Source organism: Dreissena polymorpha, chromosome 3, assembly GCF_020536995.1.
Source record: "Dreissena polymorpha isolate Duluth1 chromosome 3, UMN_Dpol_1.0, whole genome shotgun sequence".
Lineage (NCBI taxonomy): Eukaryota > Metazoa > Mollusca > Bivalvia > Myida > Dreissenidae > Dreissena > Dreissena polymorpha.
In genome coordinates this window covers 52,169,952-52,194,100 of record NC_068357.1, presented here as the reverse complement: position 1 = coordinate 52,194,100, position 24,149 = coordinate 52,169,952, and the positions used below count along the sequence as shown (strand labels likewise).

Sequence of the window (24,149 nt, the reverse complement as noted above, 5' to 3'; positions counted from 1 at the left end):
GTGTTTATTTTTTGGGGGTATGTGTTCCAGTTTGTATGATTTTTATTAAACTGCTGTCAATGCAGTTTTAAAACAATCAAACAACAACCAGCAATTAATATTCTCTTTATTAATTTGTGATAATTGCGCATGTCAGGTGTTGATCACACATCGTCTTTTCATTTGGTTTATTGTCTTTGATCGGCATCCGCTGCGTGATGGCTGTATAATGTATAATATGCAACACCCATGAAAAACACAATACACACAGTGTGTAATAATGTTGTTAACAATTAGCGCTTATCATTACTATTCTACATAAACGAAGTCAATGCATTCGATACAGCTGTACTGCACACGCGTTTTACATCAGTGTAACGTGTCAGCTTAGTACATTGTGTAATCTACATCCCTTTGAGTCAAAACCGGATTTTTCTTTATTACGAAATAGCAGTGAATGTGTGCGTTGATAACGTTGGAATTTAATGCCTCATGTCTACGGTAATTAAGTTTTTACAAAATTGTTCAACTTAGTTTTTGTTTTTGTTCAAACATAGAGCATACTTGTTCGCTAGGATCTTAAATTAGTCGATCGGTCGACTGACGTAATGCATGAAAATTAATGCCTGACGATGAATAATGGTTTCACAGTATGACACGTGTTGGATTTATAAAACTTGCATTCAATACTTTGTTGTTAGCATCATGTGGCGTAAAAATAGACGGACATACGCCATTTAAGACGTTCGAATTTCGCAATCGTCCCACAGATCTTATTAGTGTCACGATGTACGTCGTAATGAGCATCACAATTATCCAATGTATGAACATATGCGCATTAAGACCATGGTGTGCGGAATTGTTATACAGGCGTCAATAACCTCTTTGTGAACTCTTTTCAAACAATGGTTTAAAAGTTCTAGAAACAACAGAAGTTGCAGGATATTGTCAGTATGTGGACAATGATAACTTTCCGGCAGAGGTGGGATTATACAAGTGAATTGGCTTTAAACATACTAGTCCAACAATAGAAGAGTCTTAATTTTTTTATAAGGTTATATTTTAATTTATCTGCTTAGTGAGTCTGCAATCTTTTAGGAATATCTAATAATATATACATGTAATAATTAAGTTTTATTGATCTGTTTTTGTATAAACAAAATAGAAGAAAGCAGGTCAAGTAATTTTATATTGGATTGATATTATAAAAATGGCCCTCACAACTATATTTTCCATACAATGTGTATACCGAACAATGCGTAAAAACAGTGGCATTTTAAGCCGAGTGGTTTGTTTACTAGCCCAATTGGGGTAGGGGATCATATATTCACCACTTTAACCTTCCATCCGAATTCTCATTTTGATGGAATTTAGTTCCCATGGGTCTGAAACTAGTTTCCCCAATAATCGTTTCCGTTCCACTCGATAGCCGTGCGTCCTTCCGTCGATCTGACATTTGAAAAAATATATGTATGGATATGTCAAATTGTTCATGTCAAAATTTCCATCAACAAATGAGTGAAATTTTATTAAAAAACGAAACTTCCAGCATATATTAAATGAATGAAACAAGCAATAAAGTTTTGCAATTGATTGTGTAATAACAATATGTATAATACATGTATGATATCTAACAATATAAATCTGCATTGTATCGCATATTAATTTGAACTAAGCTATCCTTTGATAATGTTTCTAATCAAAGGCATCGTAATTGACATAGGACATTGTTTGTAAATAGTGTAATCCGTTACTATGCAATTTCATTTAAAACCGTGTTCATCAATATTAAGAGTATAGTATTGCATTGCATTTGGAGTGTTCTGATGTTATCGTTATATTTTGTGACATTTAAGGACTTGCTTATATAATGTATAAAATACACCAAACACTGTATGAGCACGAGTGGCCGAGTGGTTTAACTTGTAGATTTTTACTCTAAGGGTCAATTGTTCAAGCCCAGTTGATATTTGCTTTTTTCTGTCTTTAATTTTATTCTTTTTTTCTGGAGGTATTTAGTTCAAATGTTTAAACGCAACAATCTGTTAAAATGTCCCTTTAACAGCCAGTACGAAGAGATTAATAAACGTTACACCGTTGGCTTCTTAGATATTCAAATAGTTAGCCAGATATATGATGACATTGTGAATGAAGTACTGATTATTAAGTTTACTATTAGTTATTTACAAATAATGTATGTCAGGACAAATCATATAGTTACATGAAGATAAAACGGAGGTTATAAATATGCATAATATACAAACCACATAATCTATAGTTTTTAAAGTACTGGCAAAAATACAAAAGCAAAACCAAAACGATATTGTTCCTGCGTGCAAATGAAACAGTTCAATCAAGTTTAACAACCTTTCCTTCTCTGACTTTTGTTTTGCTTTCTCTTTTACTGCGTATAGTTCGTCCAACTGAGACTTGAATGTTCGACGTTGGCAAATAAGACATGTCCTGGGCAGTATATCGCATGCGACTTGGACCGTAAGCAATGTATTCAACCCGGTAGGTATTTGTTGCAATTGATTCAGCATACCAGTACACTCAAACCATACAGTAAAACACGAGATAAAACAAAACAAAATTCATTGGAATATAAGTTGATTGATTAATGTGTAAAGAATGTTGTCAAGGGTTACAATAATTTACTCATTTACCAAAATGAAATGTTCTTAGTTCTACACATATTAAGTGATAAATGAAACCTATGTTTATATTGACGGCATGCGTGTGTTATTTTCATTTTACGATATTGCAAAAGAATGCCCGCGCCTTAACGTCACAAATGGAAGCCTACTAGGCAACATGAACAACAATTCGTTACGTAAACAGGTCACCTGCAATCCTAAATATATCGAAGCGTCTGGAGCTAGTTATACAACATGCATCGACGGAAACTGGACCCCGAAGCCGAAATGTATTGTTAAGCGTAAGTTCTACAGGCATATTTTAATTTATACTTTAAAAAGAAATTTAGTTTGCTATGGTCGATTCGGTAAATGTAATATTGCTTTTGAGATTGGTTCATTATAGCGTGATATTTCTTATCAAACTTCCGCTTGCAATTTTAAACCTGAGAATGTATTAATTGCACGTGTCGTAAAGACATATGGGACATAACATTTTTTTTTAATTGAGTGATTTTTTTTAAATAATTGATTAATATATTACTGTATATATTACAGCTCCCGTTTCAATATTTTGATTAGTTATTTTGATTTTGATTAACAACAAATAATTACAAAACATGTAATGCGCGAAATTTCCGACTATTACAGTTTTACTTGAATGCATTTTTAAAAAAAATTGAAATCATTGTTCATGCAAAATGTCTTTGTGTTTGTATCAATCACGTTCAACGAATTACAAAACGTTACAATGCATCATGAAATGAAACAATGATAAGAGTCTATTAATGGTGTGCCATTGAAGCTAAATTAGTGTAATTAACATACACCTGTTTCTATTGCCATTATATGTTTCTTGCTCAATCTCGATTTCATCTATCTGGCAAACACTATATGGTCCTGGCTACAAAGTTAAGATCAAATTAAGAACTCAAAGTTGGCCACAGCTTTACCGGACTTCATAATTTCCCATGTAATTCATACTGCAACTTTCACGAATCTTGACATATGACACATATGTTCACAGTGTACAGACCGCGTTCTATTAGTAAGATATTTTTCGCTTGCTTAAAAGTCATTGTCACTCTTAAACAAATTTGCAAATGTATACGAAATACAGTTTGTACGGACTCGAACTTCATCTTGCCCCATACAATTGTTAATACAAATGTATATGTTTGCCAAGTGCCGACAGTGCGTTGAGAGTAAGAACCGTGGCAGCAGTTCCCTCTGGAAGTCAGACACACGTTGTTCCCACCTAACACTCAACTCTAACTTCTGGTTCGAGACATTTTACCCATTATACTCTGGTTCCCGCTTCTAATGGCGGGCAAAACGAAGTGATGGGACTGACACGTTTCGTACGAACAGTTGCAAATTCTTGAAGAGGAGACCGGTGCCGCCAAGATTGCATTAAGTCCAATTAAAGGAAATGACGATGACAAAACAACAGAATACAAAGCCGGATCGGTCCCGGAATAACAACGCCTGCACACTTCACCGCCAGTCTCCAGGGTGATTGCGACAAGTTAGCAAGAGGAGTTAAACCTTCGATAAATTTGGCGACAAAGGGAACAACCATCGGAACAGGGAACGGAAGAACTCTCAATGCGTGTGACACATATGTCCCTAAACTGAGGCACGAGCTGAAGCGCTACCGCTGGAACATCATCGCACTAGCCGAGATTAGGATTCGGAGAAACATCAACAGACGAAGGGTATAAGATATGGTTCAGCGGTGAGGATTCTATACATCGACACGGGATTGATTTCATCGTTAGGAAGGAGGTAGTCAACAGTGTCATCAGTTGCACCCCAGTCTCCAGCAGACTCATTTCCATCCGTATAACAGCGAAACCTCACAACACCACAATCATCCAGGTCTACGCACCAGCAGCTGACTAAAAGATGCGGAGATTGAACAGTTCAATAAAAAAAATAAGAGCGCATCATAGTCAAGGTCCTTAAGAAAGACATCATTATTGTCAAGGCGACTGACAATCACGTGAGCCCGATTTGCTGTAACATTCAAGTAAAAAAAAAACAAATCATAGAAGTGAAAAGAACGCCATCATAATTTAAAAACAAACATAGTCAGCCATTGTAAAAATTCTTTTAAGTTTTTGTTATAAATAAGAGTACGCATAAAATTACTTATATTGTATTATGTACGTTTATATTGAAATGCCGCTGTGTTATCGTTTTTGTACCAGTTCAATTGTTTCGTTCGTTATTTATTCATCTATTTATTCCTCATATGTGTTTTATTTTTAAAAAATCTGTGCTTTTTGTAAAATACCGTTATGTTAATCGACTAATCTTTGTCAAAACAAGTGAAAATCAGATGGAACTATTATGTTTTATCAATAATTTGCTCAATGCTTTGTATGTTATTGACTTTTATTGCCAACTTTATTGCATATGTGTTAAATATGCACCATCATGTTTATGTGCAATAACCAATTATCATGATTGAATGCATTATGCTCGTGTATTATTTTTTACAATGTATATAATGTACACTCTTTATTGTCATAAATTTGTTGGAAAAACATTAATTGTATATTATCCATATCGAGGTACAATACCTTAACAAATGATTTAAACTGAGCAGAACACAAATTTCCATTTCGTATTGACTCATTACAAACAATATATAGAAATACGTTTATTATAATGTTCCATAAAGCAAGAAGTAGAAGTACAGAATGTCTGTTGCAAATGAAATAAATTAATTAAAGTACCTACCAACTCGATTTGTATGTGTTAATTACTTTTGTAATAGCTTTTTTACATTCAATGTGTTATAATCTCCAAAGGCTGTTTCGAGATATCGCTGTCGCCAATCGAAAATTAATTCAGCGTTTGTTTTAGATCGATAGGAGCTGATATATACCGATCGACGTTACTGATGATAATGCAGTTACATATCAATGTGTTATCACAGATATAAAAGTTTTTAGTACAATTGTGATTATCAAATATCTAACAATCAATATATTACCAATATTGTGAAAGTCGACGATTTAAAACTTGACAAAAAATGACCACGAAGAACAAAAGAAACCTAACAGATTCATCTGTAAATTGTTTCCAGTTGCATTTTTATTACTTGAAACTAATTCGAATACTCGGTTAACCTAAGTAAAGTTGTTGAATTGATTTAATAATCGCACGGACAAACAGTGCGGTTGAACAACGGTCCCTTATCTCAATCGTAAAGACCTTACGGAATAAACTCATTCTTATTTATATGTAGTTTTGAGCTTTATATAATCACCGTAGTTGAATTCAGGATGTTAATAAAGACGCTTTAGGTACAAATCACCAAACTTATAACACGCATCGATGAAATTTGTTTGGGCGACAGAAAAGCGTTTTCTTATGCAATCCCATGTGCCAGTAGTTCTATTTATATTAATAATTGATCATCCAATACAAAATTGGCGTTGTTGTTTGGGTTTGTCATTTTGTTGACCGTTTTCTCTGTCTTGTGCTTACTCATACGCGCTCGAAAAGTCTCGATGGGCATGATAATGATATTTATATTCAAGTTTATTGAATTCATAAAGAATTTACCTAAACATATTAGTAATTAGTATTAAGTTAATGTGTTCTGGTTGTAGATCGTCAATGCTTATGAACGATGACAAAAAATGTCATATCACAGAGCCAATGGATTTCTAACTTGAAAACTTAATTTTCAGTTGGTGATAGTCCGATGTTTTGCTTTGTCGCTTCATTAAATATTTGATACACGCGACATCATATGAGCTTCTATTTTAAACTTCTTAAATTCTTGCGTTTATGGGTCAGCATTATAATGTTACATATATTGAAAGCGTCTTTTGTCACATAGTCTACATCTAGCACTTTAACATTAGATTTCATGCTATATAATAATATAATATAAAGCAATATAATATAATATAAAGCATCTAAATAACGGAAAACGTTAACAAATACTGGTAAATGTGTTAGCCCAATGGCATGGGAATGTGTCACTGAGTTTTACGGCTTTGCATGCCTTCAACCTTATTTTAACTTGTCTTGATCACAACCATTTATCGAGTTCTCAACCATGGCCATCAAGACAATCCGGTTCCCTTTGTAGGAATCATCTTGTTTGCAAATCCAGAATCGAAGGTCATGCATCAAAATGACTAATGAACTGTTTTGCAAAGAACTTTCAAAACAAACTATGCGAAGTGCTCAAGATCTGACAAATGTCATCCCCATATATTACAAAAAGAAAACACTTGCATCAATATGTATCTGATGTACCACAATGTGTTAATAATACATGTGTGTTAATCGCACATTAAATGATTAGACGGCCTGTGTATTTTTATTTCGCTTTTTCCTGTTTAATTTTTTAACATTTTAAGATTATCAATAAAGAAACTGTAAACAAAACTTACTGCGAATGACATTGTTTGTAACAAAAGCATTGTCACAAATGAAACGGAAATGCTTTCACTAAAAAATTTGTTGTTGTTTTTTAAGTTATTACTCAATGTATATTTACAGTGAGTAAAGTGTTAATAATTTGTATAACAAAAACATAACCTCCGCGAATAGATAACTTACCATGTAATGATGATCAAATAAAATAATGATTTCCAGTATTTTCTTGAATGTTATTTATCATTTGTGTCCATAACGGTAAGAAGTATCTAATACAAAAATTATATCTTAGATTTGAATTAAATAAAATAATGATACAAACTAGTCATCTGAAAAATAAATTGTTTGAAAGTTGATTACAGATGATGAGCTGTTTACAAAGTTCTATCATGACGACACAATGATAAACAAATCTGTTTATGTTCTTATTTGTCGTCAGCAAATGTTACGCCAATATAACTGCTTCTTTAACTGATGAGTGCATGCGTATTTGTTTCACCATGAAGGAATGGACGGTGCTATATTAAAGCAGAAGATAGTCTTAATTTTGGAACGCATTTATACGGAATCCGGATAGTGACATCTATAATCTCGCCCTTCTTTCATCAAGGGCGACACTAGACACACGAAGCGATACTTGATATTTTTCTTGACAGTCGCGGCGATACTTGACCTTTTTCTTGACAGTCGCGGCGACACACGATATTTTTCTTGACAGTCGCAGCGATGCACGATATATTTAACACAATATCGCCCTTGTGTAGGTAGCCCTAAAGTCGATATGTCGAGTTAAATATATTGTGCGTCGCTGCGACTGTCAAGAAAAATATCGTGTGTCGCCGCGACTTTAAAGAAAAAGATCAAGTATCGCAGCGACTGTCAAAAAAAAAAGATCAAGTATCGCTTCGCAGTCGCACTATGTCTACAGAATGCTTTGACCTATGATCATAACAATTGCTACGGTGGTAACTGGAAAGAACATCGAGATCCCTCTTGATTTATAGGGAAACGGCTGAAAGATAAAGGTCACAAAGGTTTTTAACAACTCAAAAGAAAAAGGTAAGATGAAACAAACATATAAACACAAACATATATATATATTCATATTGTAATGTAAAACCTGTCGAGTGTTTTATATATGAAAGTGTTAGAATATTAATATATTGTATGTAAACTATGTACGGTGTGGAGTTGGATGCCCTCGACCCAGACACACTTATTGGCGAGGAAATAAAATATATTGAACGGAAAAAAACAACATGTTTAAGTCGCTCGGACGTATTATGTTCAAAGAACAAGTATTGCAATAAGTCGCAGTGTGTTGATATCGAATTATATTGCATTGTATTGATATTGGCATATGCATCCCAGTGCAGTTACAACTAAGTGGTTGGGTTATATAGTTGGAATAGCCAAGAATGTGATGTTTTGAAAACATATTTTATGATATCTTGGTTTGTACTGTCACATTATCATTGTATCATTACTCACTTTGACTTCAATGTTTCAATGTACACATTAGTTTCCACTTTGAAAAACGTCAATAACATGTTCACTCATAGTTATGGCAAACAAATGATAAGAAAAAATACCGTATGCCTTTTATGCGTTAAAAGTTAAGTGATTACAAATGTCAAATCTGCGCCCACTTCAACACGCTTACAATTATCGAGTATGCTCAATGATATGGTATGAACTGTTATAAGTATAGCCCATTTATTGCGCCATTACGTGTTTCAGTTTTGTAAATATCATTTCTGAATTGATGCATATCGCTGAAATGTGTCACTCAATTATAATTTATTTCTGTTTTCTTATATGACAAGAACCACATAGCCATATATGAAAAATTGAAAACGTCAGAATCTACAACAATTTTAGACGTTCTAAAAACGTGACATTGTAATGTATAAATGAATAGATAAAGTCTAAATAGATTTCAAGTCTTATCAGTCACGTTCTAGTCACATGTGCATTATTTGCTTACCTGGCCACACAGTAATTGAAGAGCTATCGGCACATAATACACAGACGCGTTTGTTTATTTTTGTAATAATATTTTTAGTGAAAGAATTAAGTTAAAATTAAATATGATGTGATATAAGAACATGAACAGTTTTCGTCCCATGTTTAAGCTTTGTGTGTGTTTTGATAGTATTTTTATGTAATTTACTGACTTACTCAGGTAAGCGATCTGCGGAATACTACATCTTGGCTTCTTTAAAAAGATGCCCGTTATTCATTTCTATTACTTTTGAATGTAAGAGAACACGCGAAATGGTTTCTCTGATAATTCCGTTTCTTCTTAGTGGTCTGATTGTAGTTCAAGCTCGTGAAGGACTAGGAAAAAATGGTGACCATGAACTGTTGACAAAAGCTCAGGGTAGTAGTGAAGAAAACAATGATGATATAAATGAGCTGCGTAGGACACAACAACAACAAGAGGCAAAAATCCATAGATGAAATGAAACGCATTCAAAACCAAAAAGATGAAACAATACATAAAATACAACTTGATCTGGATAATTTACGGTTTGAAAACAGTCAGTTAAAACAGTCTTTTTCGAAATGCGCGGGACAAATTCAAACAATATTGGTCGCATTACAACATTTGGAGAAGACCAATAAGGGCTATGAGCCAGCGATGAATGAAATTAAAATGAAAACATTCGAGGCTGGAACAAACACTTTGTTGGAAGCTGAAGCAACAAACAATGGAACGAGGTCTCAGTCCGGATAATTTCGAAAAATAAGTTTAATGAGCACCGATGAATCCAAACGGGAAGAAACAACACAACACAATGATGGTTTTTTATTTGTTTTGTTTACTTTTAAATAATACTAATTATAGTAACGGTAATTATCATATTATTGGTTATTATCATAGTTATGTTAATATCATAATAATAGCAATTGTAATAATTATACTCATAAATTGCCAATAATGAACATGATGATGATGATGATGATGATGATGATGATGATGATGATGATGATGATGATGATGATGATGATGATGATGATGATGATGATGATGAGAAGTAGAAGTAGAAGTAGTTGTTGTTTTTGTTGTTGTCGTAGTAATGGTGGTCGTTCTATTGTTAATCAGCATATGTTTATCACGTAACATGTCTAACTTTAGGAGAAGATGCCGTCAAACGAACAGTTAGTGGACGCCACGCTGGAACAGATTTGGTGGCTTTCTTTGCAACCTTAAGCCAAACAGCTGAACATCTTGGCGCACACCAGAACGTGTTGTTCGACAATATCATTACAAATGTGGGCTCAGGCTATAACCAACACCTGGGAGGTTTCACAGCCCCTGTCTCTGGGATGTACGTTTTCATGACGACAGTGATGTCCCAAACTGGACACAATGCCCATTTTCAATTGCTTCGCAATGGCCACGTAGTTTGTAATATGTACGTTGGTGGCAAGGGCTATACTTATAACCATGATGCAAGTGCTGGAAGCTTTGTCCTTCAACTCAGCAAGGGTGATGTTGTTGCCATACAGAATTTGGATTCTGGGGAGATCCTATTCGGAGGTCATTACTCGTATTTCTCTGGGTTCCTTTTGAAGGCAATTGAAGAGGATCCTTCGATCATAGGATGAATCAGCAATCGAAATACAATGTAAACAATGTTAATAAAATAATGAAAACTGTATTGTATTTTATACATGTATAGAAGGTAAAAAACATGATGTAAGCAAAACCATTCGTATATTGAGGTTACATTAATTTAGGATTCGCGTTTTGGTCTTGTAATCACATTTGCCAAAAGTCTTACGTTTGTTCACATTAAGTTTTAGGTGTTAGTAATGTCAACTTCAATAAGAGATGTGATTGTCAGAAACGCAATGCCCCCTAATGCGCCGCTTTGAAGCCATATATTTTACCTTGACGGAAGACCTTGACCTTTCACCGCTCAAAATGTGTAGCTCCATGAGATACACATGCATGCCAAATATCAAGTTAATATCTTCAATAATACAAAAAATATGACCAAGGTTAAAGTTTTGGGACAGAATTACAGAATGACAGACAGGCAGGCCAAAAACAGTTTACCCCCGAGCATTCGATCCGGGGGCATAAAACAGGTTACAAAACAGAAATACTGACCATGAGCTGTTGGCAGAACTCCAGCGTATGGACTACCAGGTGAAGCCATTAATGAGCTACGAAAGCTTTGTCAGGTAGCAGCAATAAACACACAGCGCGCGAAATTCTAGATCTTATGCAATTTACGAAATACAATAAAGTTAATTTCATTCGAAGTACGAAGGCGAGATCAAATGTTCGTATGATATATTTACGATATGTCACATAAAATTGATAATCATAAATTATATAAAAGTAATTAAACAATAATATTCTTCACTCGATCGAAATATTATTTCTCATCAACATTTGTATTAATTATAGAATTGAATGCAGTTTGACATTACTTTACTATTTACAAGTATACGAAGCCAAAACTATACGCAATGATGATGAATTAACTATTGTCCTCTTAGATACATATTTTTACGTATTTGTAGTCACTATGAAAGTAAAAATTAATTCAAGACCTTTCTTAATAGATTCACAATTTAAAGGCTTCATTACCAACCTTTTGATACTGATGAGCGACAAATGGCATAAAACCTGAACAGACTGCGAGTTACTCGCAGGCTGTTCTGGTTTTTTGCTGTTTGCACCTAGCCATTTTCACTTTGCTTCTGAGAGGGAAAGGGTTAATATTGTCAATAATCGCTTCGTTAACGCAACAGACACTATTTTCCAAATTCGACACACCTCATAACACTTTGGAGTATACGGAATAAAAATGCCCGAAAAGTTTATCATCGCAAAATGAAACGACATTGCAGTATGATTGTTTGTCAGGCGTATTTGCTTATCAGAACTAGTTCATAGTTGAAATTTTGAGAACATCGTGCCTCGGTATCTATTCTATTCAGTTTCTTCTTATCAACAGACATCTCTTTACGATAACCGAATCTTTACTGTGCACAGAACAATCTTTGAAACAACAACTTATGTTCATCACATTCTCTCAGCATTCGTGTAATCCATGTTGTGTTTAACGTTATCAGCTTGTTGTCTGATTACACATTGCATAAAGTTCAGGAGGTTAATCCATTGACAAATATATATTGAATATTGATATTTGTTATTAATACCATACTGGGTATTACACGTCAAAAATATGATCATAAACGAATTTTACATACAATCAGACAATACATAAATCTTTTTAAGTAGCCATAAAAATGCATCGATGCAAACAGATCGGTCTCAATGCAATCAATTCAAACTTTTAACTCAAAATGTCATATTATTCAATAGTTTTTCATAACGTTCCCTCGTCAAGGATTTTGATTAAGTTACCACTTGATACTGGAATACACGGGTTTCCATGAATTTGTAATAAAGCATGTCTTATACCATCGTCGGACACCCCCGGTCTATTCATTACGTTACTCCCCATTATATGAGCGGAGCGTAATCAGCAGCCGTGGGTCTCCGACGATGGGGTGATGTATGAGCGGAGCGTAATCAACAGCCGTGGGTATCCGACGATGGTCTTATATTGACTAAATATAGCTTCTGTGCATATATTGTGAAATTAGACTGCATGCGTGTACGCGGATGTAATAAATAAAAAGTTCGGTGAAGTGTAAAACACGTTCTGTTGTGTCATATTAAATGCGACGTATCAAATGTGGTAAGACGTACGCCAAACAAATAGCAATATGAACAATCGTTTCAGAGAAGGTTGGTCAATAGTTTGACATTGTATAAAATGTATATCTCTCTTAAGATACAGTATCTAAGTGTTCTAATTAATCACTTTTCGTTTGATATCATGATTGCTTTATCATGTAATAGGCATACGTGAAGGTTTTGAAAAAACCGAAATTGATCAATTACTTTAACCCATTTGTGCCTAGTTGACTCTCCCATCCTTCTAAATTGGATCAATTTATTTCCAAAATTACGGATGTCTAGTATATTTATTTCTATGTTTAGAATATTTCTTACAGAAATTCCTTTAAGCAAACAGCGCAGACCCTGATGAGACGCCGCATCATGCGGCGTCTCATCTGGGTCTACGCTGTTTGCCAAGGCCTTTTTTCTAGACGCTAGTTATTAATGGGATAATTATTGTTAAAATAAGTCAAGGTGTATAGGTTATTGATAATATTTTAATGTACTGTGTATTTCAGCTTACTGTACTGAGTATCGCACAGAAAGTAAGAAGGTATTATTGCTTAGCTTTATTGAAGCATTCATAATTATCTAATATAGTTACAATAAATATCTCCATTAAATGAAATCCAATTGAAGAAGATTAGCATGGATTCTGTATAAACAAGGGCTGTTTGTAAAACATGCATGCCCCCCATATGGGCTGTCAGTTGACCTTTGACCAAATGTAAGTTATCATCCGGAAACCATTGTACTATTTCGAGTCACTGTGACCTTGACCTAGTGACCTGAAAATCAATAGGGGTCATCTGCCTGTCATGATCAAGGAGGGAGTAAGAGCGGGGTATAATGTGGGGTGTGGTAATTAATTAGATGTTTTAAAAAAAACATTGGGGGGGGGCGGGTAGGGGGGGTGGGTGAGAGGGAGGTATAATGTGGTGTGTGGTAATTTATTAGGTGTTTAAAAAAATTGGGGGGGGTAGGGGGGTGAGAGGGGGTTATAATGTGGGGTGTGGTAAATTATTAGATGTTTAAAAAAAATTGGGGGGGTGGGGGGTAGAGGGGGGGTGACAGGGGGGTATAATGTGGGGTGTTGTAATTTATAAGATGTTAAAAAAAAATTGGGGGGTAGGGGGGGTTGGGGTGAGAGGGGGATATAATGTGGGTTGTGGTAATTTATAAGATGTTTAAAAAAAATGGGTGTGGGGGTGTAGGGGGTAGGGGGAAGTGAGAGGGGGGTAAAATGTGATCATAAAAAATAACAAATGATCTTACACTGACATGAACAAATATCCTCTATTTATTAAACATGAAATTTACACTTATTGCATTTGTTTCCCCTGTATATAAGAAAGATATAATAGTGTATTACCTCCCCTGTCCTGCTTATATTTATATCAATCATCAAAATTAAACATTAACACAATATTTATTATACAAAATATAAAAAAAATCTCATATTCTGATAATATTTGCACTGAGCCACTTTATTTTACTCAAAGGATGATGTTTCATTGGACTGATAATTATAGATTTAGGTTAACAGACCAGTTGCTTCAGTTATATTGTTTAGAGTTCGCCCTGTTGGCTGCGTATGCGTTCTTGAGTTATCATCCAAAAACTATTTTACTATTTCGGGTCACCGTGACCTTGACCTTTGACCTAGTGACATCAAAATCAATAGGGGTCATCTGTGAGTCATGATCAATGAACCTATGAAGTTTCATGATCCTAGGCCAAAGCGTTCTTGAGTTATCATCCGGAAACCACCTGGTGGACGGACCGACAGACCGACCGACATGGGCAAAGCAATATACCCCCTGTTCTTTGAAGGGGGGGGGGGGGCATAATTAAAAAAGGAGTAAGGTTCATTAATTAAGAGCCTTATTAGTTTGTTCAAGATATTTCAAGATATTGTTATTATTACTATCATTTTAATTTAGTTTTGTTAAATTAAGTATTATGCAATTGGCATGCCATTATCCAGAAACTACTGATCTTCAGAGTGGTCGTGTAAAAACGACGTGTAGCAAAACCGAAAGGAATATTTAATATAAAGTAGATTGAACAGTATAATTAACGGGGAATTATATGTTATTTACTTTAACACACAAAGACCTTCCTTCAGTTGATTTTACATCTATCGTATCTTAAGAAGACAAAGGTTATTCATTTTGAATGCTTCTCAAATATAAATACATATATACATTTTGCATGTTAAACATTTTGTCTTTTTTTCATGATTGAAAAATTTAGAAGTAAAAACATTCCAGATTACTTCTGAAAACAACAGATGGTAGGTGGTTTAGATAAACATAACAACTTTGGCTTGCCTTGGGTATAACTAAAACATCGTGCCCTATCAAAGTTTTAAAGCGGGTATATACGATTTTGTCAAATATTTATGAATTTATATAAACTGTGTAAAAAACTTATTATATTTATATATTTCAATATAAATTAAAATAAAAGTTAAGAAGAACATGTGTCGAAAAATGCGTAACAAGCCAGATATTTAATTCTGAAATTGAAAACGGCTGTACAGCCGAATTCGCCAATCGGGACTCCTCGGACAATTCCGCCATATCGGCGATCGTCTCTCGGGTGTATTTGGTGGAAGGATATGTCTAACGCCTCTAGGCGGAAGATGTTACACCGAAAATATAGTTCGGGTTACACACCATTAAATTTGCACTAAATTAACTGATAATATAGATATACAAGGACCAATATCTCTGAGGAGTAATATAATAGCATATTTGTTTCTGTTATTGTTAAACATTAGTTGTCATTACATACAAAATATTCAAATGTTAATTAAATGTTTAGAAAGCCAATTAGTTGTTTCTTGAAGTGTAAACAACACCATTATTCAAACTTAAAGAACCAGTATTTCTTAAATTGCATTAATTATCGGTACAACATTGCGGATGTTCTGCAGGGCGACAAACTTTGAGATTTTATCCATATGTTTAGGTTCTATACCATAAACAATCGTACAACACTGTACAGTGGTACAGGGAAAACTCTTCGGTGTAATATAAGAAATAGTAAAATCCACTTAGATCCCCCCCAAAAAAACAACATTATTATAGTGACAAGCCAAGCTGTCACAAACTGTATACAAACAAAAGCCATATGGCTCTCAGTGGGGTTTACTATTACCAGTATTGAGACACCTAAAGGGTTTCGCAGGATGGAATAAGTGGAGAGCTTGATTGAATTTGAAAAACAATTCTTTCTGTGCATTTGATGATGGCAACCATACAGTACTTCCGGCATATTTTAGCCTAGGCAACTTAATTTCAGATGCTGTTATTCTGGCCAGGCCGATACTCTTTAGCTGGGCAACCAAAACACTAAATATGGTCAACTGTGCAGGCAACAATTGTAACTAGAAGTGGCGCGGCAGAGGCCGACGCGTATCCCCATGCTGCATGTTTGACCCAGTAAGCATTTTAATGAACCTTGTGGTGAATATAATGGATCAGCCTTGTTTTAGCCTTAAGTGTAAATTGGTTATTCCAATACTGTGGAGACACCAATAACACCGATAAACAAATTAAGAATACAGTTTTTTATGCCCCCGGTAGGGTGGCATATAGTTTTTGAACTTTCCGTCAGTCTGTCTGTCTGTCCTTCCGTCTGAAAACTTTAACATTGCCCTAACTTTGCAATATTGAAGATAGCAACTTGATATTTGGCATGCATGTGTATCTCAAGTAGCTGCACATTTTGAGTGGTGAAAGGTCAAGGTAATCCTTAAAGGTCAAATATATGGCTTTAAAGCGGCGCAATAGGGGGTATTGTGTTTCTGACAAACACATCTCTTGTTTTTAATTGAAAAACCAAAGACATTGTTGGAATTTGACTTATTTAAGGCATCGTGTAAACATTTTAAAACTCAATTTTCCACAATATGAAACAACTTTTTTAAAAGGCACCATTAAAAGCTCCTCCATCCCCTTATAATGCACGCTAAACCAAGAATCAGTTTTTTATAAGATTATCCTTCAAAATGGGCAAAAGTCCGGGGCAATACTGTCAAAATGCCCTTTAACAACTCTTGTGACATGCACCTGTAGTCTTTTTTCTCTGTTTTTTTTTTTACAGCGAAACACATAATGGCATCATCATAGATGTATAGCTCAGAATTCATTTTATACTATATAAATATGTTATGTGGTCTTATTTATACAAAATAACCTGGATATTTATGAAAAAACACCATCTCCCTGTAAAGAGAGATGGCATTTGTTCGCCATAAACATTTATATATTCAGTAAATTATAAGCAACAAACATGAAAAATTCAGTCCCCCAGTCATTGAGTTTTTAAAGAGTTCAACTTTGCTTAAGTAATAATGCATCAATGTTGATTCTAACAAAAAAAGGGTAGTCATTTATGCCTAAACAGTTCTGCTTTCCAGATGCAAGCACGTCAAACACAAACTTTAAACCATTTATAGTCTTAATTATTAAACAAGAGGGCCATGATGGCCCTGTATCGCTCCACTGCTGAAAAAAAGGCTGAAACAAGTATTCTCGGCATGTGCAAATACTTAAATATAGGCCCTATTTAAGCACATGTACACTTTTGTGACCCCCTGGTCACATTTAACCCCAGGGGCATAATTTGAGCAAATTTTGTAGAGGACTACTATATTTCACTACATACAAAATGTGGTAGCCCTAGGTCCTAGAGTTAAGGACAAGAATATTTAAAAAGTTTTCACAAAATAAGCAAGATATAAGCGTATATAATGTTCAATTTTGTGACCCGGTGGTCAGGGTCATATTTGACCCAAAGGGCATTATTTGAACAAAGTTGGTAGAAGACTATAAGATGCTACTGCATACCAAATTTGGTAGCCATAGTCCAAATGGTTTTCGACAAGAAGATTTTAAAAGATACCACAAAATAGGTGCTTTATAAGCGTTAATTCAATTTTGCGACCCCTCGGGGAAGGGTCCAAGTTGACCCCAGAGGCATTATTTGAACAAATTTGGTAGAGGTTTATTTTAGATGTCACTACAAACCAAATTTGGTAGCCCTAAGCCCGATGGTTATGGACAAGAATTTTTGAAGTTTTCACAAAATAGGCCTTATATAAGCATATGTTCAATTTTGTGAACCCGGGGGCAGAGTCAAATTTGACCCCAGGGGCATAATTTGAACAAATTTGGTAGAGGACTATTAGATGTCTCTACATACAAAATTAGATAGCCCTAGGCTCAATGGTTATGGACAATAAGATTTTGAAAGTTTTCACAAAATAGACCTTATATAAGCAAATTTTCAATTTTGTGACCCCTGGGGCAGGGTCAAATTTGACCCCAGGGGCATAATTTGAACAAATTTGAAAGAGGTTCACCCCAGGAACATTCCTGAGAAATTTCATCAGAATTGGACCTGTAGTTTAGGAGATGTTTAAAGGAAAAGTTAACGCGTGGACGGACGCACGCGCGACAAACACAGGACCATGACATAAGCCCCGCTTGTCTTTGACCAGTGGAGCCTAAAAGATATTCGGCGTATATCCTGATTTTGTAATATAGTACGAAAAATAACAATTTTATTTGATTCTGTGGTAGAAACAAAGAAGGACCCTTTTCTTTTCAAAGTAAAAGTTTTATAATTATTTTTATTTATTTATTTTTTACATTTTTTGTTTAATTCAATATAGTACTTACAATGTATACATGTATATGATCATACAACAAAGTGACTGTACAAAGCAATAAAGTTCAGACATGTACTATACAAGATATGCTAATATATATACTTTTTTTGGTTTCCTTAAGATTAAGACAAAAACCAAAAAAACTGGGTAAATATGGTTTTTCTTTGGTTGTTTGTGATAGGTGTTGTTTTTTTTTAAAGAGAAAAGAAAAGAACAACAGAAGAACAGTTATGAAAAATGATGAGTTGTATAAAGTGGGAAGAAAGCATAATGGACTTCTGTGTTTTGTTGTATATTCACAATGATCTTATAAGATTGAAAAAAATATACACAAATATTTTAGAAAGATAAACTAACATTAGAGTAAAATGTATATAAGTGGACAAACATTATGAGAATTTTATCCGATTCCATTTTTGTTCAAAGATTTGTAATGTGTCATTACTGAGGGCTATTTCTTTCTCAATCTGGATTTTTAGTGGACAAAAACAATTAAAATTTGGAACTTGTTTTTTTGACTTCATGTTAAAGATAAAAGATGTTTAAAGGAAAAGTTAACGCGCAGACGGACGCACGCACACACAGCGAACACAGGACCATGACATAAGCCCTGCTGGTCCTTGGCAAGTGGAGCTAAAAAGATATTCGGCGTATATCCTGATTTTGTAATATAGTACGAAAAATAACGTTTTTATTTGATTCTGTAGTAGAAACAAAGAAGAACCCTTTTCTTTTCAAAGTATAAGTTTTATAATTATGATAAATTGCCAGGACATAATTATGGGCCTTTGTTTTTGACATCTGATATCTTGTGAACCTAATAATGGTGCCCTAATACGAATGATACATAACATGAAGTAAAACAAAACAAAATTACTGCGTAAGTGTGTGTGAGATAGAGAAAATTATCAAAAAACATTGAAAATTTTATTTGCATATTAAATACAACACACTTTGACAACAAAAAGTATTGTTTGTATAATCAATATGAACACAATCTAAGTTGCTGCTAATATGGGATCCCCACCAGGATTTGAACCTGGATTTCCTTTCCATATAGAAAGGTGTGTTTGCTTACACTATAAGGATGTTCCAATAACAGCAATAATATTGGTTACAATTATTTCTGTCAACTATATTAATTGTTTTATTAAGTCTTGACACAAAATGTGTAAATAAACTTTTTAAGCTTTTTAAAAACAATTTATTCTCCATCAATTTTTTAAGGCAACTGTCACATTGATAATGACATGTATCATAAGGACTCGCCTTTAAAGCTACTCTCGATCAGAAACTCATGTTTTTCCACAAACACTGAACCTGAAATCAGAAAAAGATTATTTAAAACCACTTTTTTGTTATAGAAACAATTAAATGCCTTTTTTATTTCAATAGATAATTGATCCCCATAAACATCTTGACATATAACCCAACAACTTGTTGAAAATGTGTTTGCTTATTTACATCTGTGAGTACATGTGTTGGTACATGTGACAGTGAGGCGGTAAGAAACTGCAACAACTAAATCGAAACAAATATTCAAATAACTACAATGGTATGTTTCTTATGCTAGCAATTAAGTAGCAAATAATGAGAATATCTAAATATGACATTTTGGGCTGCACTAACTATTAAGATCTATATCATGTTCAATGAACTTTATATACAAACAGGGCCGAGTTGCAACATTTTACAAGATAAAACGTTTGATTACTTGTACTGTAAGAAATAACACTTTTTAATTGATGTAACATGCATCAAAATAATCCCAAATAGTTTAAACAAAAAACACAGAAATATTAATTGACTAGATAGTAGATTGACATGAACAGACAGTAAAATAGAGTTTTGGAATGGTCATGTTCATCAGATCATGTACAAAATTGGGACAATCATAGCTCTACACAGTTTCCAACTAGTATTTTAAATGTAAAAGAAACAGATGAAGAAAAAAAGATGTACACAGAACATATGCTTGGAAAGTTCTGGGATTATTTCATCAAAATTTCTTCAAGAAAGTATCATGTACTGAAAAGTTTAGCTTAATAAAAAAAAAACACTTATCAATATATATATAATATTCTAGATATTCACATATAAACATTGTTACTGAACTCAACAGAAAACAATTTAAAAGTTTCAATGACTTAACATATCGTTGTTGAAAAAAAGGGGCGCTTGCTGCACTGGTAACAACACAATTATATAACGCGATAATTTGCTCATAAAATGTCCATAATCAAGAATTAGGTAAACATTGTGGGCAGTCAATCGTTTGGCGTATGGGTGTTTGAACTAAATTGCATCCGATAAACAAAATGGCAGCAAAAGCTATTGATGTTATGTACATTGAAAACCCGCAGAACTAGATATAATAAGCGCTTGGTGAAATCTACAATTAATTATGCTCACCATCTTGAAATAAAAAGTTCTTCAGCAAGCGTCGATTCTTTCTTGGGTCTGATGCGCAATACACAACTGATTGATTATTATGCCACTTGAAGTGATTAATAGTAATAACACATTTAATTAATATATCAGTGAACTAAATCTTGCATTAGACTAACACTAGTGTAAATTATTACTTTTTTTGACTTGATACATTGACATGTTTAACTATGCTGTTTACTATAGATAAGAGTGGGTCTCACTAAACACTGCAAAGACACACACAGTCTAGCAAAGGCTACAAAGACAAGTAAAGTCAGATAAAAACACAAATAAGTTAACCAGTGTATCCTTTATTTAATAAATTTAAGACTATTAGGGGAATATATTTAGGAGAAACAAAGATTTTAACATTAATAACTGTTTTTATTTGGTCTACAGTAGTTTTGATATAATTCCAGGCAAGGTATAACAAAGGCAATCCAAGAGTTACAGTGGGTTTATTGGACCTTGCAGCATGTGTTTGACTTTGTGTACCTTTGCTACACTTTGTGTGTGTGTTTTTGTAGTGTTTAGTGTGAGCGTTACGGCATGTAAACAATAGCTTCTTTTCATTTTAGAGACATGTGATTAATGCTATAATGCTTCTTAAACTAAGGAAAAATTTCGGTGTAATGTTTAGAGAATGTTTTTTATCATGTTTTTAATTTATTGTTATAAACATGTACATGTTCTTTAAAATATATTCATATTTCTGTTCAAATGATATGCATCCATTGTTTACAGTGATTTTTGTATTATTAGCAAATGTACAATTCGGATGTAATCATTTGGGACCTACTGGCGGGAATTTTTATATGAATTTGACTGGTCATGATTAAAGGTAAACTAAGGTCAAAAGTGACGTTAAACAGCTATGCTGAAAAAAAGAAAGGAAGTCTTCCTTAACTGAGCTCAATCCACTGACCCTTGGAGTAAAAGTCAAGCGCTTAAACCAATGGGCCATCAGTGCTTCCATAGTCAGTGGTTGATTTTATACTTTATACATGTATAAGCATTCCTTGAAATATCACACAATCAAACAATAAAAAAAGAACTCTCCAAAATTATTTGTGTCATTAAATGCAATATTGATAAATGTAAACATTCGATCTAAAAAGCTCCAATACAACACAAGAATAAAATAAAATAAAAAAGTAACCCTCAACTTGGCTAGAACCATTGAGTCCTGGAGTAAAAGTCTACCGCTTAGACCACTCGGCCTTCCATGCGTATACAATGAGTGATGTATTTTATACTTTATGTAAGCAATCCTTGTAGTGTCACAAATTATAACGAAAACAGTCAATTTAAAGGTGCCAGTTAAAAATCTAGAATAGAATTAAAATAAGGAAAAAAAGTAGCCCTCATCAGGGCTAGAACCAATGACCCCTAGAGTCCTGGATTTAAAGTCTACCATTTAGACTACTCAAACATCCGTGCTTATTGAATGAAGGATGTATTTTATACTATATATAAGCATTCTTTATAGCTTCACAAAATATAAGGGCAACAACAGATTTCTCCAAAGTATTCAATCGTTTCGCGTTGCAACGCTGTATAATTTTCAGGCTTTTAAATCGTCAAAAGATGCATATAATGGCTATTTTAGAGCATGGTTAATGTTCAGTATTACTGTTTCCTTGCAAATATCATAACTAAAACCAAAATATGCAAATCTGAAACATAGTTTTAAATTTTCTCAATTTACCAAAACATGAAAATTTAAAATTAACTTAATGTCATAGTCCAAATAATTAGACGTAATCTACCGATGTATACATGTATCGACCTCATATTTGTAGGATAGCTGAAATTATTCGCGTTCAGAATAAATCTGAGCCAAGAGTCTGCCAAAACAGAAATCATCAAAAGACTATTGCAGCAATTTATATTGACTACATGAAGTCATTATTGATAATTAATACTATAGGAGTACCCAATGTCAATACTGGAAACTTTCCATTTAAACAAGTGTAATTATGTTGTGGGAATTCACAGATTTACACTTAATATTATTTAAAGAATGTAATCTTGAAACAGACGAGCAACAAACAACACATTTTAATGTTTCTTCTTTACGTCAGGTTTGAAACCGTGGGGCCGCCATCTTGTTTTCAAAAGTAGTTCCAAATCCAATATGACGGCCGCCTTCGTACATCAGAGAGACGGTGTGGTGTAGCCCACTGTCCGATGCGTTCAGATTGCCGAATTCGCCAGCATGTATACCATACATGTACGATGTGCATCTAAACTTAGTTTAACGGTTTATTTGAATTCCTGCAACGATATCTATTCATACGACACACGAACACTATCTCCGATCCTACTGCAAAGACGAATGCTTCGGTTATTGTAGGAAAATATGTACGTCACTATCGGCTCGGGGCGCTAATTTGCCTTTGCTGCATTTTATGAAATTCGGCTTTAATGTATAATTTTTCTTGCCTATTTTGTGTTATTGTAACATATTTTATCAATATATTACAATTTAACACATATAAAAAATCGTATATACCCGCTTTAATAAAGTTATTGTAGTATAAACGCATGTAAACATCGGTACATGCGTTTGAGTCAGTGATTCTCTGAGTACATGTATAATGAAATAAGTTCAGTAAAACACAAAACAAATGGCAACGAAACGAAACCAGATTTTCAACTGTTAAGATGTTAATTCAATTAATTTTGAATCTCTCAGATAGGTCATCATTTTAGGAACCTTCACACAAACTGTCATCTTGCATTGTCTTCATTACTCATTAAACTGATTATCACAAGCAAAAAAACTATAAATAACTATCTAAACTCAAGTAATAAACTTGTGTATATTTTAAATTATAATTTTAACTCAAGTTATTAACTTGTGTATATTTTAAATTATAATTTATCTACGACACTTTATGCTAGTATTAATGTATCTGCATAGAAATATTGAGCTTTGAGATGTTAAAGCACTAACATTTGATTGACAATTTAATTATCCAGAGAGCTAAGCAATATTAGCAATGAACATCAACTCATCCTAGGTAATACATTAAAAGAGCAGTGATTCTATTAGTGCTATCCATTTTAAATCGGATTTTAATTCCAAAACAGGTTTGCTATGTTCAATGAGTGCTAAGTAATAGACATAAAAAAACTAAACAAAGTAGATCTGCAAGTAAGCTTCCAATAAAATCTGCATTAAAATCTCCATTACATTTCAAGTCACTGGATGCGCCCATATTTTTATTTTTTTTTAAACAACAACACCACAATAATAGAGCAAAATAAGAATTGAAACAATTATTTTATTAAAGTA

The 24,149-nt window shown here is 33.8% G+C and overlaps 1 protein-coding gene and 1 long non-coding RNA gene across 2 annotated transcripts; both read left to right on the top strand.

The window, feature by feature from the left end:
• Positions 1-376: 376 nt before the first annotated feature.
• Positions 377-5,226, top strand: LOC127873932 (uncharacterized). Its single transcript, XR_008046443.1, has 4 exons — positions 377-480; positions 2,394-2,493; positions 2,750-2,917; positions 3,802-5,226. It is a non-coding gene; the product is annotated as an uncharacterized LOC127873932 (long non-coding RNA).
• A 3,777-nt stretch (positions 5,227-9,003) lies between these two features.
• Positions 9,004-10,688, top strand: LOC127874666 (complement C1q-like protein 4). Its single transcript, XM_052419137.1, has 2 exons — positions 9,004-9,829; positions 10,165-10,688. The coding sequence occupies exons 1-2, from the start codon at positions 9,781-9,783 to the stop codon at positions 10,635-10,637; spliced, it is 522 nt and encodes a 173-aa protein (XP_052275097.1). The 5' UTR covers positions 9,004-9,780; the 3' UTR covers positions 10,638-10,688.
• The last annotated feature ends 13,461 nt before the right edge of the window (positions 10,689-24,149 follow it).